This window comes from Protomyctophum parallelum (assembly GCF_964188405.1).
Source record: "Protomyctophum parallelum genome assembly, chromosome: 15".
In the NCBI taxonomy this organism is placed as follows: domain Eukaryota; kingdom Metazoa; phylum Chordata; class Actinopteri; order Myctophiformes; family Myctophidae; genus Protomyctophum; species Protomyctophum parallelum.
The window spans coordinates 15,917,082-15,936,090 of record NC_139710.1 but is presented as its reverse complement, the minus strand read 5'-3'; the positions used below and the strand labels follow the sequence as shown (position 1 = coordinate 15,936,090).

The 19,009-nt window shown below is 46.2% G+C and overlaps 1 protein-coding gene across 1 annotated transcript in view; it reads right to left on the bottom strand.

Moving 5' to 3' along the window:
- The window catches only part of aopep (aminopeptidase O (putative)), a gene marked incomplete at its 5' end in the record, with an annotated part of 103,559 nt that overhangs the window by 29,331 nt on the left and 55,219 nt on the right, over nt 1-19,009 (bottom strand). The window contains one exon of the mRNA XM_083783336.1: nt 2,299-2,415. Coding sequence (XP_083639462.1) covers nt 2,299-2,415 — 117 coding nt within the window. The remainder of the gene's footprint in view (nt 1-2,298; nt 2,416-19,009) is intronic.

Here is a 19,009-nt window from a genome sequence, read left to right as displayed (position 1 = left end):
ACAATTTCAGTTACTTCAGTCAGTAGACCTTGATTATTGTTATTGTTACAAGCTCACAATGCGTCGCTGCTTTAAAATATATATACAAAATTGCATTTTATACATTTGAAAACATAAGTGCATTTTGATGCCAATACTTTTGTACTTTTACTCTTAAGTACATTTAGAATTCCAGACTTTTACTTGTAACAGAGTATTTCTACGTACATTGCAGTATTGATACTCTTACGTTAGCAAAACATGCCAGTACTTTTTCCACCACTGCACTCAGGCCTGTATATATGCCAAGACTTTCAAACAAGTCGGTCATCCATCTTCCCAGAGGCATGTGGTCAAAGCTAAGCTACGTAGTGGACCAGGAGGTGAACGGAATCAGAAGGAGACAAACACAGAGACGGAGTGGGAGAGGGAGAATAAATGGACACATTTATAAGAGGGGAAGTTAGTGATTAACCTTGTCTGAATTAGATTACTAACATTAGGGCTGGACCATTGGCTTCAGCCACGGTAAGTGTGACGTGCCTGCGTGCGCGTGCATGCGTGTGAGAGAGAGTGTGTGTATGTGTGTGTGTGTGTGTGTTTGCGAGGCATGCGTGTGAGAGTGTGTGTGTGGGCGTGCACGTGTGTGTATGCGTGTGTTTGTGCGCTCGCACATGTGCACACGTGCGATGTGCGTGTGTGTGCTCATGCAAGACTAGTGCATGACTGCAAAATGGCCCTGTATATTTTTACACTGAAAGTTTTTTGGTTTTTGGTTTTGTCCCAGACAGTCAGAGCATACAGTCTATACTACAGAGGCCATGGAAGGACACAGCACAGCAGGCCTAATGGATTGTGGACACACATTTATCTCAAAGCTTTCTCTGTTCTGGAAGCCGCGTTAAATGGGTTGCATCTAAAAAATCTAATAACGGACAACACACGCACGCGCGCACGCGCGCACGCACGCACGCACGCACGCACGCACGCACGCACGCACGCACGCACACACACACACACACACACACACACACACACACACACACACACACACACACACACACACACACACACACACACACACACACACACACACACACACACACACACACACACACACACACACACACACACACACACACACACAGAAAACCACTTGATTTTGCAGCATACTGTATGTGGAGAATCTGGGTCATTGGAACACACAGTCTAAAAGTCTGTTGTTCCATTACAGAATATATAAGTTCCAGATTCAGTGTGATGTGGTATTAATAATACTATGCTGTAACACCTACCACTGTAATGGCCATCCGACACCTGAAATGGCATTCTATACCTCCATCTCGCAACAAAACAGCTCATATAATTAACAAGCGGCCATAAACAGAGGAAATATGTATTGAATTAATCTTTTCAAGACGCGGCATGTGTTTATGACAGAGCTTAATACGTACACTTTACTGGCTGCACCGCAGCTGTGTTTTCACATTCACTCTCAGCGTCGTACAGTAAAGAACATTTAAGCCGCCGACACACACAGCTGCAAAATACGCGCAAAACACACACACACACACACACACACACACACACATGATTAAAGTCTAAGCCTATAATAGTGTGCCATTAAGGAACTCTGTGCTGCTCTAAAACATGAAGAGAATACTTGGGGGATTTAGTCAGTAATAGTGGCTGTAAATAAGAGGGCTTGCTATTAAAGCTGAATTTACTACCCTTTGCCGAGCCCTCTGGCTTGGGATGGGAAGGGAGGGCGAAACATTTTAAACAATGTGTATTATTGGAAGACGTAACATTGGCGAGGACCTGTGTGTCTGTGTGTGTGTGTGTGTGTGTGTGGTTGGGTGTGAAAGACTCTGTACTGTACTGTACTGTACTGTACTGTACTGTACTGTACTGTACTGTACTGTACTGTACTGTACTGTACTGTACTGTACTGTACTGTACTGTACTGTACTGTACTGTACTGTACTGTACTGTACTGTACTGTACTGTACAAAAAGATTCAGTTTGGGGTTAAAGTTAGGATTAGACATTCAGGATTTAGGGGTTGGAGTTATTTATAGTTGATGATGCAACGGTGTTGTTCTTCAAGTTCACAACGCGTCGCAGCGTGACACGTTTGTGTGTGTATGTGTGTGTATGTGTATGTGTATGTGTATGTGTATGTGTATGTGTATGTGTATGTGTGTGTGTGTGTGTGTGTGTGTGTATGTGTATGTGTATGTGTGTATGTGTATGTGAATGTGTGTGTGTGCGTGTGTGCGCGTGCACGTGTGCGTGTGTGTGTGCGTGCGGTCCAACCTCAGCGTCCTGCTTCTGAAGGCAGTAGGTTCTCTCCAGTGAGCGCAGTGATGTCACGCTGAGCTCCGCCTCCTCCAGCAGGAGCTCCAATAGCAGCAGCAGCTGCTCTGACGACACCTAGGAGGCAACCAGACCAGTACCAGGTTAATTGTGTCTCCTGACGCGGAATAATAGAAAAGGGGGGGGGGGGGGGGGGGGGGGGAATAACAATCTGTAAAATCGATCATCTCGCATGCGGTAATAACCGCGCAGCTCTGCAAGCATTCATCACACGCCAGTGACTTCAAACTACTAGACCAGCAAAATTACACACACATATTGCATTCATTCACCCCTGCAAAAATGATGTTTACATTAATTTGACTTCATGTGAAATTTATTCGATTTTATTTCATTGTTTTCGCTGCTGGGAGCATTGGAAGAAAATAAATAATAATCCCACATCCAAGTTCGGCGAGTTATTAATATGATAGCCAACTGCGACATAATAAAAAGTGAGCAGGAGGGCTGATTAAATAAATATGATAAAGCCAGTGTGTGTGTTCCCAAACAGAAAACCATTAGACTAACATCATTACATGAGGCGAGAAGCGGCGGAGGGGAAGTTGGGACGAGGACAAGGAGACAGGCGGAGGGGGAAACCGGGGGAGACGAGAGGAATGAAGAGGCAGAGTGAAAAATGAAGTGCGCCTCTTCTAATAATCTAATCACGTTGCACACCAAGCACCTCAACCACAGCTCAGAGACACTGGAATTACCCCCCAAAAAATAGCCTCGTGTATTATATTTCTTCCCCTCTGTATAGTTTATCTATTAAAGACGAATGAATAAAGATGAATCAGAGGTTATTCCAAGGGTGTGGGCACTGCAGCGCTGTGGGAGAGTATAACTAACTTCATCCCCCAAGGGGAGGGGAGGAGGGACACACGTGTTGTCAAAACCTGTGCCCAGCCTTGCCCATCTCTCCCCGGAATACCACTCTCCAGCTCACTCTCTGGTCCATCTTTGGGACACAATTAAAAGCTGTAGGTTCCACCGAGAATGATGTGTGAATGAGGAGGAAAAGTGGAGATGAGCGTGAGAGGGAGAGAGAGAGAGAGAGAGAGAGAATTTGTAAAGAGGAGATTAAAGGTCTACACACACCGGGCGCGATTTTTAAGTGACGTTTCCCCATCGGTTTTCCAAAAAACGCGTCCAATGTGCAACCACCTTAAGAGTACTGTATTCGTTCCCTGTCCCCATGGCGAACATACCTCCCATTCTTAAAAATAAAACAAAAACGGCCCTCAAAAGCCACCTCTTCAGACTTGTTACCCCAGCTAACCCATGATGTTTTTACGTTTTTCTTTTGGCCGATTCTGCAAATGCCTTCTAAATCAGTATAGTTCTGAAACTTGCTTGCATTGTTGTCAGGCAGAACAGAAACAGACAGTGTGTCAATGTAATCAATATTTCCCATGGTCTCACCAAAACATATTAGGGAGCTTTGTAGACATAATCTAATCTTAAAAAGAAAAAGAAAACACTTAGCCCTGCTGTTAGTTGCTACTGAGATTGACATAATTCATTTAGCCTGTCCCACAAACCACACAAGTCACGCATCACTTCTGGGATCTTCCGCTATGCTATGCACCACTAGGGGCAGCAGCAATCTACTGCCTTCAGTGCCTTATATACCATTGACTAGAGTTCCCCCCAGCTGGCTACTCAACTCTACACCAAATCTCTTCACCGGAAATAGCAGATCTAAGATACTTTTGATGAATGCTCTCCCCAGAATAGGGATGCTAGAGTTCATAGTTAAAAAGACTGACACAATGGCAAGACCTCCACAATTTGGCTTGTATGGCTATAGGAGGAGGGGACAGGCGTTTCCATTTGAAGAGAAGAAGGCATCTGGCTAACAGTGTGGTGAAAGCAATACCCCTAGGGGGCTCAGGTTCTATGGGAATATGGAATAAATTTCGATACGTTTCAGATATTTCAGGCAAAAAACGGGAATATAAATGAGAATATAAATTAGCTTGGCATTATTGAAGCAATGCCACCCTGCAGTAGCAGTCGTGTAATGAGATCGGTGGAGGATCTGGCTGCGAAGAGCCAGATCCTTCCGCGAAGAACACTGTGCATTGTACAAATATTAGAGCGAGTGAAGCAAGTTCAAAATGCATTTCAATTCATCAGACAATCCCGTTTCCAAGGCGTCTTCGCGTGTGCTTTTAAGATTAGCAGAGACATCAGGATTTAGACAGCATACTGAACTGATATGTCTTTGATGAGGATTTAAGATTCAAACTGGTGGTTTTATGGTTTTTCTTTCCATAATTTCACTCAGAGTATATTTATTTTTATACTCTGTAGTATTCTCTCCCCACAGCGCTGCTGGGAAACGCCAGCACACTGCTGGAGAAGAGGAAAGGTTTCAGCATGTAGCTGTTGGTGATACAGGAATAACACTCAAACAGTAGTTGGCAGATGGTCAAGTCAAACAACGCTACTGCGCACATGCACGCAAACACATAAGCCTACAGACACACACACACACACACGTAAGGTCCGTATGTAGACAGTATGGAGGAGCACACCCGTGTGTCGCACGCACACACGCACGCACACACACACACACACACACACACACACACACACACACACACACACACACACACACACACACACACACACACACACACACACACACACACACACACACACACACACACACACACACACACACACACACACGTGTGTGTACACACACACACACTAACTCACACCCTTACGGTCGGTCAAGTGGAAACTCGGAATTCCAATCTTTGGCTCTTTATCCTCTCCACCTCATGACCTCTCCCTCCCTCCCTCCCTCCATTCTGTGAGGGCTGCGTGTTCCCTGGATGGACCCTCCATCTCTAAGGGTCTCCGTGGGGCCCACCCATGCTTTCTCCTACCCTCAAGCCCTTTGAAAAGAGGATCAATAAAGGTTCCTCTTACACACTCCAAAGCGCTCTTCACAGTTCGCACGCACACACACACGCATCCTTTGACACTAAACACAGGGTTTCGATGTCCATGTGTCCCGCCAGTATGTATTTATGTACAGTATGTTGGCACACTAATCAAATTGCTTTTTTGTCCCTGTAATGTCACCAGGAATAAGCTTCCCCAGCTTACGCTGTGATGACGCACGTGAACACGCACACATGCACACACACACACAGCAGGAGAGCAGACCGAAAAGCATGTGTGCCTACCCACAAATAACTTCTCCATGGTGATGTCAAAACAAGAGCAACAACAGCAACACACACACACACACACACACACACACACACACACACACACACACACACACACACGAACACATAGCCGTATGTGACGGATATTCCGGGCGAATGTTCCCCCGAGAACAGACTAGGCTTCAAGTGGTTAAGTGTTGAGGATGGATTGTCTCTCTACCTTTAGAGCGAGTCATTCCTGCACACATCATTGCATTGTCTCTCTACCTTTAGAGCGAGTCATTACTGCACTGCACACATCATTGCATTGTCTCTCTACCGTTAGAGCGAGTCATTACTGCACACATCATTGCATAGACACTCCACCAGCTTCCTGGAGTGTAGTGGTGGAAGAAGTACACATGTTTAACTTAAGTGAAAGTATTAATACTTAAAAATGTAGCCTACTTAAAAATATACTTATAGTACTAAAGTACTCATTATGCACAAAGTCTTGTTTCACAAGTTATCGTAAAGTCTAAAACAAAAATACATCGCATGGATACACCTGGGACGTATCCTCAGTAATGAATCCCAAGGCATCTGGGTTTCGGGTCTTCCAACATCATACCCCTCACTCAGGTGACCCAGCCGGGGTGATCAAGTAAGTCCCGACTTACGTCCCAGTAGCTACCCTCGATCAGTCCCATTAGGGAAAAACCAGGGCCACACAATCTGTTCCTCCGGAACTACTCTGCATAGTGACTGGGTATGCGGGAGGATCGCATCAATCTGGTGCGTGGAAGGACTAGGCTCTGTGGGTTGACTCCTGTCCGGGCCCCTCCTACGTCTCACCAGGTCCACTCCTGCTCTCACCAGGTGCAGCACCTGTGCATTCCACCAGACCCCCAGCACCAGGCATTTCATTCAGGAGTGGTGGATTCTCGAGCCTCAACGGTTCTGCAGGCTCCACCTGGCCCATGGTGGTGCCACAGGCTCCGCTTGAGGCTTGAATGGCCCTCCTAAAGGCCTCACCGTGGGTTTGTTGGGCTTCTTCCTCAAGGAAGACACAGGCTGGGGGGCACCAACCCAAACTGCTCCCGGGTGCCGTATACATTCCGGCTGCCACCCGTCTCTCTGGTGGTCACCAGACTATTCCTGGTTGTCACATTCCTATGGGTCACTATAAATAATCGAATATAATCTATCTCATGACACGTTGCGAGCTTGTAGATCTGCTATTTTATAGCCAACGTTTAAATAGAGATGAAGTGGTTAATGTATGTCTTGCAATAATGATCAAAATCTACAAAGTAATTAGTAACTAAAGAATGTGAATAATTATAAAGGAGTAAAAGTACAAATGCCTCTGATCTGACATGTAGTGCAGTAGAAGTAAAAGTATTGAAAATTCTCCAGTCAAGTAAAAGTACCTCAAAATAGCCTACTTAAGTATAGTACTTGAGTTTATGTACTTGTATAGTTACTTTCCACACACACACACACACACACACACACACACACACACACACACACACACACACACACACACACACACACACACACACACACACACACACACACACACACGGTTTGATGTGATGACCGGGTCAGGCCCAACTCTAACAATAGCCTTTAACAGTGCAGTGTTGAAAGCACTTTTCCACTAAAAGGGTGAAACGTATCCTCCTATCTCGCTCCTAAACACCACTCCATGTGAACGGATCTCATCACACACAAACACAGACATTCACGTGCACGCACGCACGCACACAAGAACGTTTTGCCACATGAAAGAAACACTTTATTCCCATGCTGTCCGTCAAAGCTATGGAATGTAACTGGAGAAAAAAATCACACAATACACAATCTCTCTCTCTCTCACACGCGCACACACACACACACACACACACACACACACACACACAACTGGACACAGAGTATTCCCCGGGACAAGCCCCTGGGTAAGGGTGAGTTACAGTGTCTCTATATACGTAGAGACTATAGCCTCACAGGACCTCAGAGAATTATGCCACAGAAACACACCCAGCACACTGTGACCTCTAAACCTCTATAGGACAATGGCACTGTGCCTTTCTTTCTCTGTAGCCCACACACAGACACACACACACGCACGCACGCACGCACGCAGACACACACACACACACACACACACACACACACACACACACACACACACACACACACACACACACACACACACACACACACACACACACACACACACACACACACACACACACACACACACACACACGTTTGTGTCATTGAGTGACAGCGAGTAGCACAATGGTTAAGGAAGCATCTGACATGTTTAGCAAACACAGGAAATTAAGTCTGTTCCTAAATATACCGATTTACAGCCAGGATGAAATTGTCTCTGTGTGTGGTGTGTGTGTGTGTGTGTGTGTGTGTGTTAAGGCTGTCCCCGAACATTCGGGGTTCGAACCTTCGCTCGTTAGGGTTGGCACTCGAATCTTAATTAATGAGCTTGAACCATTTGTTTTTTTTGTTTTTTTTAAAACAAAGAAATATTTCTCTGCGAGAATGCGATATGACATGTTTAGATGTTATTAATAATCAGGGGGGCACACAACCGATGCACCAGTGCACATATGTCGTCAAAATGTTTTCTGCGCGTAGATCAAAGGCATGCAAGGCGCATTTGCGCACCAACAGCTGAGACAGTTATGTAGAGAAATGTGATGTTAATGTCCTGTAAGTAGACTTAGAAATAAAACTAGTGTTGACTAATCATTACATGTGGCTCTTATTTTGAAGAGGAAGTTAGTGCACAGGAAGTCTGTTTTAGTTGTAAACAAGCTACTATGACACTTTCCCAAAGTTACGTGCTCCCCGATAGTGGCGTTTAAAAGCACCCGTAACTTACCCCTTAGCTGTGCCAAATTAGTTTGGTAGACGCGCCTCAATGGAGATGTCCAGGCACAGAGTCAGGCTGCGTCATCTCTCCAGCTTATTCTGCATCTCTTTGTAATTTTCCTATCCAGCAGAAGTGAGTGCCTGTCACTTCCTTGTGTCCATTGTGTTTATATAATTGTATAGTCAAAGAAGTTATTTGTGCCAGGCAAATTTGTGCATTTTTTTTTTTTGCACAATTCCATTTGCTCGTTCACCCCATAGCAGCAAATGGGGTTTAATGATTTTGCCGAACTTTCGCTTCATACCGTTCCGTAGAGACGGCCTACACGGCCTACAGAGTGGCTTATTGTCGGCATCAGCCAGGAACGAGGATGTCTATCCCTTTTCAATGTGCTAGACCATTGGTATTTGGTTCCCAACCTTTTTATACTGAAGTACCACCTCAGAAATTATTTTGCTCTCCAAGTACCACCATAATAACTGATAAAATACAGGAGCGTATATCTTCTATTAATGGCTAGGCGTGCTGTCATGCTCATTTCAGCATGGCTGGATAGCCTATTTCAACCAATCGCTTGGTCCGAAGAACTACCTGTAGTAATATAAATATTTCATTCCACTTTTGTTTGTTTTTCCTCCCTTTTTTGGGGTGACTCCTCTGTGTGCCACCAGAGGGGGGCTCAGGTACCACCAGAGGGGGGGCTCAGGTACCACCAGAGGGGGGCTCAGGTACCACCAGAGGGGGGGCTCAGGTACCACCAGAGGGGGGGGCTCAGGTACCACCAGAGGGGGGCTCAGGTACCACCAGAGGGGGGGCTCAGGTACCACCAGAGGGGGGCTCAGGTACCACCAGAGGGGGGGCTCAGGTACCACCAGAGGGGGGCTCAGGTACCACCAGAGGGGGGGCTCAGGTACCACCAGAGGGGGGGGCTCAGGTACCACCAGAGGGGGGCTCAGGTACCACCAGAGGGGGGGCTCAGGTACCACCAGAGGGGGGGGCTCAGGTACCACCAGAGGGGGGCTCAGGTACCACCAGAGGGGGGGCTCAGGTACCACCAGAGGGGGGCTCAGGTACGACCAGAGGGGGGGCTCAGGTACCACCAGAGGGGGGCTCAGGTACCACCAGAGGGGGGCTCAGGTACCACCAGAGGGGGGGGCTCAGGTACCACCAGAGGGGGGGCTCAGGTACCACCAGAGGGGGGGGCTCAGGTACCACCAGAGGGGGGGGGCTCAGGTACCACCAGAGGGGGGGCTCAGGTACCACCAGAGGGGGGCTCAGGTACCACCAGAGGGGGGCTCAGGTACGACCAGAGGGGGGGGCTCAGGTACCACCAGAGGGGGGGGCTCAGGTACCACCAGAGGGGGGGGCTCAGGTACCACCAGAGGGGGGCTCAGGTACCACCAGAGGGGGGGCTCAGGTACCACCAGAGGGGGGCTCAGGTACCACCAGAGGGGGGCTCAGGTACCACCAGAGGGGGGGGCTCAGGTACCACCAGAGGGGGGCTCAGGTACCACCAGAGGGGGGCTCAGGTACCACCAGAGGGGGGGGCTCAGGTACCACCAGAGGGGGGCTCAGGTACCACCAGAGGGGGGGCTCAGGTACCACCAGAGGGGGGCTCAGGTACCACCAGAGGGGGGGGCTCAAGTACCACCAGAGGGGGGCTCAGGTACCACCAGAGGGGGGCTCAGGTACCACCAGAGGGGGGCTCAGGTACCACCAGAGGGGGGGCTCAGGTACCACCAGTGGTACTCTTTGGACAGAGACAATGGGTTGGTCAAACATACTTTTATTCCTTTCAAAGTCCAACAGTTTGACAACATAGTAATGATAACTCAAACACCCACTACTCACACCGTCCTCATTTCCTGGTCAAAGTTTCACAAAAGAGTCACTACTGAATCCACTGCTCCTTTTATAGGTGGAGGATTCAATTGGGTTGCACCATGTTGCAGGGGGCATGGGTCTGGTAATACATACTATTTAGTATGATTACAACGGGACGGGTTGTTTAAAACCTGGTTTGTTAATTATTGTAGGATTGACAAGTATACTGTAAATGTTTGGAAATGTTTTCTGGGTTACATGTTCACTAGTTGTGTAAGTGAATGTTTTGGGGAAACCTGTCTCTAGACAGATGGTATGGGCCACTAGTGAGAGGCCTGAGTTGGAGTTCATGTAGTCAGTCCATGGTGAGACATGGGGAGAGGGGGCACAATGCGGGAAGCTCTGCCCTAGGACAGTGTAGGGACTGGTAAATGTCCACACTGGATGCTTGGATTTAAGCATGTCATTTAATTTTGTTATTTTCATTTTATTTGAAAGTTATAGTTTATTTTTGTGAAAAATATTTTCCTGCAAAATTATTTTGAACCTTTATTTTTGGAACTGTTTGATGAAATAAACCTTTGGCAACGATGGAGATCTTTTGGTATGTAATTTTTCTGTGCACCTAGCCCTCATCAAACGGACTCATTTACACATGGTAAATGTGTAAATGAGTTCGTTTGATGAGGGCTAGGTGCACAGAAAAAGGACATACCAAAAATCTCCATTGTTGCCAAAGGTTTATTTCATCAAAGGTTTCCAAAAATTAAGGTTAAACAAAATGCCTCAGGAAATTATTTCTTGCACAAAAATAAAATATAACTTCCAATAATGAAAATAACAAACTTAAATGACATGCTTAAATCCAAGCATCCAGTGTGGACATAACTAGTCCCTACACTGTCCTAGGGCAGAGCTTCCCGCATTGTGCCCCTTCTCCCCCATGTCTCACCATGGACTGACTACATGAACTCAAAACCCAGGCCTCTGACTATTGGCCCATACCATCTGTCTAGAGACAGGTTTCCCCAAAGCATTCACTTATAAATCTAGTGAACATGCAACACAGAAAACATTTCCCAACAATTACAGTATATTCGTCGATATGAAAGTAATCAACAAACCAGGTCTTAAACAACCTGTCTCGTTGTAATCATACTAAATAGTATGTATTACCAGACCCATGCCCCCTGCAACATGGTGCAACCCAATTGAATCCTCCACCTATAAAAGGAGCAGTGGATTCAGTAGTGACTCTTTTGTGAAACTTTGACCAGGAAATGAGGACGGTGTGAATAAAAGTATGTTTGACCAACCCATTGTCTCTGTCCCAATTATGAAATGAAATGAATGGATATATGCAGATAAAACGGTAGAAGTCAAGATCAACTGATTGCTAACTTAGCCGGAATAGTTAAACAGCAAACTGTTGGATAATGACTAAATACGGAGGGCATGTTGAGTATGAAATGAGGTCATGATAAACAGACTCTAGGTGTCAGGCCGGTACTAAGGAAGGGAACACCACTGTAGTACCAGTGGTTGGTAACCCCTGCGCTAGACCCCTGAGTGTCCAGTGTCCAGACACTGGAAATATGTCCAAGAATAATGTAAAAAGCGCATCAGCAGGTCTAAATGTCTCAATGGAAGGTTATAGGGAGTTAAATTGTAAGAATAAGAAGGAAGAGAAAGGCGTTTGCCAGAAGGTGGAGAAAGAATGATAAGTGAAAAGAGAAAAACAAGACAGAGCGAGGGGGGGGGGGGGGGGGGGGGGGGGGGACTAGCAGAGGAGTTGAACGTTACAATATGTGTGAAGAAGAGACAGTGAGAGACAAAGAGCATGGGAGAACATGTGTGAAGGAGTCAACTGCAGGGCTGACGAGGCGTAAAAAGCCACATAAGGACTTCAGTGAGCAGCGCTGAATGGCTTTCTATCCCCTTGTTGCTTTTTAAAAGGGAAAACAGAGGTGTTCCCAAAGCTTTCTGCCCCAAAAACCCAACCCCCCCCCCCCCCCCCCCTCGCCTCCTCCTTTCCATGGGCTTTATGCGCAGTCTCAGAGCACTCGTTCAGTCACACTGCATTATGGGGTTGGGAGACATCAAATAGCTGTGACATTATTAAACCAAACTGTGATTTCTGAGGGTGCTGCATGGAACCATGCGAGCATGTGTGTGTGTGTGTGTGTGTGTGTGTGTGTGTGTGTGTGTGTGTGTGTGTGTGTGTGTGTGTGTGTGTGTGTGTGTGTGTGTGTGTGTGTGTGTGTGTGTGTGTGTGTGTGTGTGTGTGTGTGTGTGTGTGTGTGTGTGTGCGTGTGCGTGCGTGCGTGCGTGTGCGTGCGTGCGCGTGTGGTGCCATTCAGCCGCTCGGCTGCCTTTTATTTCTGTCTGACCGCAGGCTCGTAAAAACACATTCTGGCACCGGCTGCTAAAGGCCTCTGCCCACGCCTCAGGTACTTAGGTTTCACTCTTTCTTTTCCCACAAATCCCTCCCTTTCTGTCTCTCTCTCCCTCTGTCTCCACCACTGTCTGCGCCCCTCGCTTGATTCCCTCTCGGTCTCCATACCAACTCCCTTTCAAATGGGCTTTTCACTGGTCCTGTCTCTGTTTGTCTGGCCCCGCCCCGCCTCATCTCTCCCTCTCTCTCCATCTTTGTTTTTTCCCCCTCTATTTTAAGGGTTCAATGTTCCCATCTGTAACAATAACGGTACTGACAGGTCTTATAGGACACACGAAGAGCTACCAAACTACAAAACCACACAGCTGCGCACACACACACACGCACGCACATTTAATTTGCCTGATTAACTGCCTGATACACCTGCAGATAATTGAAATGCATGCACTGTAAGGCGGTGCAGATGGCCAGGCGTACTGTAGACTGGCAGCAGAATTGTACAGTATAGCCAGCTCAGCATATACTGTATTGCTGAAGAAATAATTTAGGCTGCAGTTTTTGGCTTTGGTTTTGATGAGTCACAACAACATGTCAGACAATGTGTGAGCCGAGCCACCATCACCGCTGTGCGAGAGGCTATACCAGGTTCTCTTCCAGTGAATCTCTAATTCCCTCTATAGAACCGTTCACAAATAACACTGTATTTCATGCTTGCCATATTGGCCAAAAATGGTTGAGGTTTCCAGTGGAGACAGTGAATGAAATGAGACCTGAATGGGGTCAGTGAACAGAAGAGTAATGCCTAATTTATACTCCGTCTTATATGGCGGTGTCCCGCGCCGAAAATAGCCAATCTACTAGTTCAAATTCACGATGCGTACGTAGGCTATGAATCAGGCTTGTAAATGGGTGATCTCTGTAATGGACACATTCAGAGTAGAGGCTACATGCTTACCTTTCCCAGCCACTTGACTTTATTGAATTATAGATCACATGTAAGCAGCGGGGCCCACTCTCAGCATGAGTCTATACCCGTGAGGAGAGCATGTGTGTGGGAGTGTAGCGGAAAGGATGGCAGTATTAATGAAGGGAAATGTGTGGCTAAGGCTATATGTAATTATCTGTGCAGTTTGGGCATGAAAAGTAACATATATTAATATAATATTTAATACGAAATTAAGTAGCCTATAGTAGCAAAATTGGTGGATACGAAGCCATGCAATGACAATCCTGCTGAACAGGTTTAGATAAATGTTACTGAGAACTGGGACATAAGTCAGAATGGCACACATACGGCACACATACATACGCCAACATGCACGCACGTACGCACGCACACGCACACACACACACACACACACACACACACACACACACACACACACACACACACACACACACACACACACACACACACACACACACACACACACACACACACACACACACACACTCTGGATGCAGTCCTACTGTACACTGTACTACTATATATCCTCCTCAATTTAATTTGATAAAATCAGCCCATTCAACAGTGTGTGTTTAATTAATCAGAACAGAGTGTACCATAATCAAGCTTATCAGGAGCCTAACTTGAGAGTTTTTGGAGAGAGGCGGTTCTGAAGTGCTGACCTTGAAATCAGGAAGACTTGCTTGAATCGACAGTTTTGTCGGCTTAGTCCTCTTTCTCACACACACAGACATACAGACACACACACCAGTCAAAACACACACATCAGTCAAAATGTCAGGGGTGTTCAGCTGCATGAAAATGAGCGTTAGCGGGGACTTTCATTCCTAACACGTAGCGCACACTGTCACTCAGCAGTCAATGTAGAAATAAACAAACAAGCCTCGCTGTCTTGTCCATGTCTTCAGTGACGTCTGTGACAGATATATTCCTGTGCACTTGAGTGTAGGTCATGTTCATACTGTATGTGTGTATATGTGTGCGTGTGTGTGTGTGTGTGTGTGTGTGTGTGTATGTGTGTGTGTGTGTGTGTGTGTGTGTGTGTGTGACTGTGTGTGCGTGTGCGTGTGTAATATACACAACACATTAGAGTGTGTGTGTGTGTGTGTGTGTGTGTGCGTACGTGCAATCACGTGTTTGATCAGCTGCTGGTTGTTAGAGGTCCCCGGTAGCATTCTTTTTCATTTTTTTCTTCCTTTTTAGCCCCATTTTCCCTCTGGGCTATCAGGTTCAGAGGTCCTGGCCAATCAGAAAGCAGCATGAGGTCACAGCAGGGTTATGGTTCACAGGTTAAGCTGAGAAAGCAGAGACACAGTGGGCCCGCTGTGGAGACTGACTGCTGACTCTGAGGCCACATCAAGCCAGCAAATATGAAACACACACATACCCCAGAGCACACACACAAGCGCTCGCACGCACGCACACACGCACGCACTCACGCAAACAGACATACACGGACCCACAGCCCTTTACCTGGATCGCCCACACAGGCACACACAAGCATGCAGAAGTATAGGGACCCACACATCAGAACATGGGGTTGTGGTATATGTTATTGAGTCATATTCTTATGTGGTGTAGCATTTCATCTCAAGACCACTTGAACCATAGCATCCCTATTCTGGGGGCGACATCGGCCAAAAGTAGACGATATACAAGCTCACAGATCTGCTGTAAAGGGAAAGAGAGCGGTCCGATTACAATTTGATCGGCTGATTTCACGGAGGTGCAAGTGATTTTCTTCTGTTAAAATACGCTTTAAATATTTAGATAGCAATCACTGCTATAGAGCAGTGGTTCTCAACCACTGGTCCGCCTGGGGAGCCAGAACCCCTGGTTGTCCCATGGTACCATTCCAGAACCCCTGGTTGTCCCATGGTACCATTCCAGAACCCCTGGTTGTCCCCTGGTACCATTCCAGAACCCCTGGTTGTCCCCTGGTACCATTCCAGAACCCCTGGTTGTCCCATGGTACCATTCCAGAACCCCTGGTTGTCCCATGGTACCATTCCAGAACCCCTGGTTGTCCCATGGTACCATTCCAGAACCCCTGGTTGTCCCATGGTACCATTCCAGAGACCCTGGTTGTCCCATGGTACCATTCCAGAGACCCTGGTTGTCCCATGGTACCATTCCAGAGACCCTGGTTGTCCCATGGTACCATTCCAGAGACCCTGGTTGTCCCATGGTACCATTCCAGAACCCCTGGTTGTCCCATGGTACCATTCCAGAGACCCTGGTTGTCCCATGGTACCATTCCAGAGACCCTGGTTGTCCCCTGGTACCAGTCCCATATATACATATAATAATATAATATTATACATATAATGTAAAAAAAAACAAAGAAGGGGGAGACTATTGCATTCTCCTATGGTACGTTGGTACCACATCAATACAGAATGGAATTGTGAGCAAAATCTGAAGTAATCTTATCAAATGGCGGTCCATGGCTTGCAGAATGCAGCATAAATAATGGACCTTGATATGAAAAGGCACTGCTATAGAGTGTTTGTTTTTCTCTCCAGATATTTAATGAGCGCAAGATATATTTCCAGGTCGGGATAACAATTACTGTATATCCAGTAAGGAACTCATGCAGAATGCACGATAAACAAGTGAAACTGTAAGTGATGAAACAAAGCAAAATGAGCATAGACAATTGGAACTGGAACACTATAAATTGAAGCTGATGGATTATCTTTCTGTATTTGCTGTACACTGCAGAGCAATGTTATTGTTACTGAACAAACACGGACGCAATGGTTATTGGAAAATAGAGCTTTAACTTTTAAACAAAACAAATCTTTGTACAAAAACATACTGTATATCCCCTTTTGGTGTTAGCATTATGCTATGCTTTAGCTATTGAAAAATAGCAGATCTACAAGCTCATAGCGTGCCACTGAGTGGCGCGCTATGAGCTTGTAGGTCTGCTATTTTTTTTAAATCGAAGAACGACTGACATAGAAACATAGCTTTTTCAGAAAACTGTCAGGATGCAGAAGACATTTTTAGAATCTGATCTCAGGTCAAAATTTGAGAAGTCCTGCTGCAAATAATCCAAACAGAAATCTTGAAAGCGACACGCAAACGTCCTCTCCTTGACTTAGCCTACAGTACTACTGTATACACTACAGTAAAACATGCAAACGTCCTCTCCTTGACTCAGCCTACAGTACTACTGTATACACTACAGTAAAACATGCAAACGTCCTCTCCTTGACTCAGCCTACAGTACTACTGTATACACTACAGTAAAACATGCAAACGTCCTCTCCTTGACTCAGCCTACAGTACTACTGTATACACTACAGTAAAACATGCAAACGTCCTCTCCTTGACTCAGCCTACAGTACTACTGTATACACTACAGTAAAACATGCAAACGTCCTCTCCTTGACTCAGCCTACAGTACTACTGTATACACTACAGTAAAACATGCAAACGTCCTCTCCTTGACTCAGCCTACAGTACTACTGTATACACTACAGTAAAACATGCAAACATCCTGTCCTTGACTCAGCCTACAGTACTACTGTATACATTACAGTAAAACATGCAAAGTCCTCTCCTTGACTCAGTCTACAGTACTACTGTATACACTACAGTAAAACATGCAAACATCCTCTCCTTGACTCAGCCTACAGTACTATACGCTACAGTAAAACATGCAAACATCCTGTCCTTGACTCAGCCTACAGTACTATACGCTACAGTAAAACATGCAAACATCCTCTCCTTGACTCAGCCTACAGTACTGTACACTACAGTAAAACATGCAAACATCCTCTCCTTGACTCAGCCTACAGTACTGTACACTACAGTAAAAACTGTGCTCTATGGTATAACTCCACAATGATGTTTAGCCGACAGACACTGACTCAATTATTCAGGTATTCGGTGGGGAGAAAAGTTAAACATCCGCAAATTCTAAAAATAAAGCCATTAATGAGGAAATGGTTCTGTTTATGTACGGCTGTGAACAGACAATGACCTACTGCTGTACATTGACCGCTACGGTGCATTAAACACTGCTTATTTTTTTAGATTTATATGGATCACGACATAAATGCGCTCTCTCTCTCTCTCTCTCTCTCACCCCCCCTGCTCGTGCGCACGCACACACGCTCACGCGCGCCGCGCGCACACACACACACACACACACACACACACACACACACACAAATAGGCAGAGTTGAATCACACACATCACAGAGAGGTCTTTGACTTTGACACTGAACTGCAACAAAAGGACTGCTGTGTGTATGTGTGTGTGTGTGTGTGTGTGTGTGTGTGTGTGTGTGTGTGTGTGTGTGTGTGTGTGTGTGTGTGTGTGTGTGCAAATGCTCGTGCACAAGTACTATAATGACGCATCCAAACAGCTGGAAGTCAACTCAGACAAGGAGAGAAAAATCAGGAGATGGGGATTAACAGAAAAAAAGAAGGCAGAGGATGGAGGGGATGAGAGAGAGAATGAAAGAGAGAGGGAGAGATAGAGAGAGAGAGAGAGAGAGAGACAGGTGTAAGAAAGAGATAGTGAGAAAGTTATGCTGCTCTCGCCTCGTCCTTGAATGTGAAAAAGAAACCTTTAAGTGCATCTAAACAAACTGTTTGGTGTGTGGGTTCGCACATAAACGCACACGCACACACCTCTCTCTCAGATATTCATTATTGACCTAAAAAATGGCTGTCGAATCCCAGGATTGAATATCCTGATGTCATTTTGCTCTGGCCCGATCCTGTTAGGGAGAGAGTGGCCCAGCGGGCCCGGCTAAATATTATCCCTAGGAAAAACAACAGAAACAGTCACCGCAAGGCTTTGGACATGGTGGAGTAATAGTATCACTGTTGGATACTGCCCCTGATTAAAATCCATCTCTCGGGTTGATGCGATCCAGAGAGAGAGAATCAGCGAGGGGCTACACACACAAACAGACACACACACACACACACACACACACACACACACACACACACACACACACACACACACACACACACACACACACACACACACACACACACACACACACACACACACACACACACACACACACACACACACACACACACACACACAGGGACTGCCCACTATGGCCAAGTAGCACTTTTTTATTGCCGCAAATGTTACCATGTCATTTTATATGGGTTAAGTTATCGACATGCATGCTGAAAAACAGTCATGTAAGTACACACACACACACACACGCATGTGCACACTGCACGCACAGCTAGGATTCCTCCTCGAGCTGGGTTTAGCCACATGGGAACAATAATAAGGGTAAAAGACAAACATACACCGATGATGACCTCCACTGTGCAAAGATAGCATCTACTGCTGCTGAATGATGGACAGAGAGAGAGAGAGAGAGAACGGAGGAAGGACAACTAAGAGACTGGATCTATTGGCT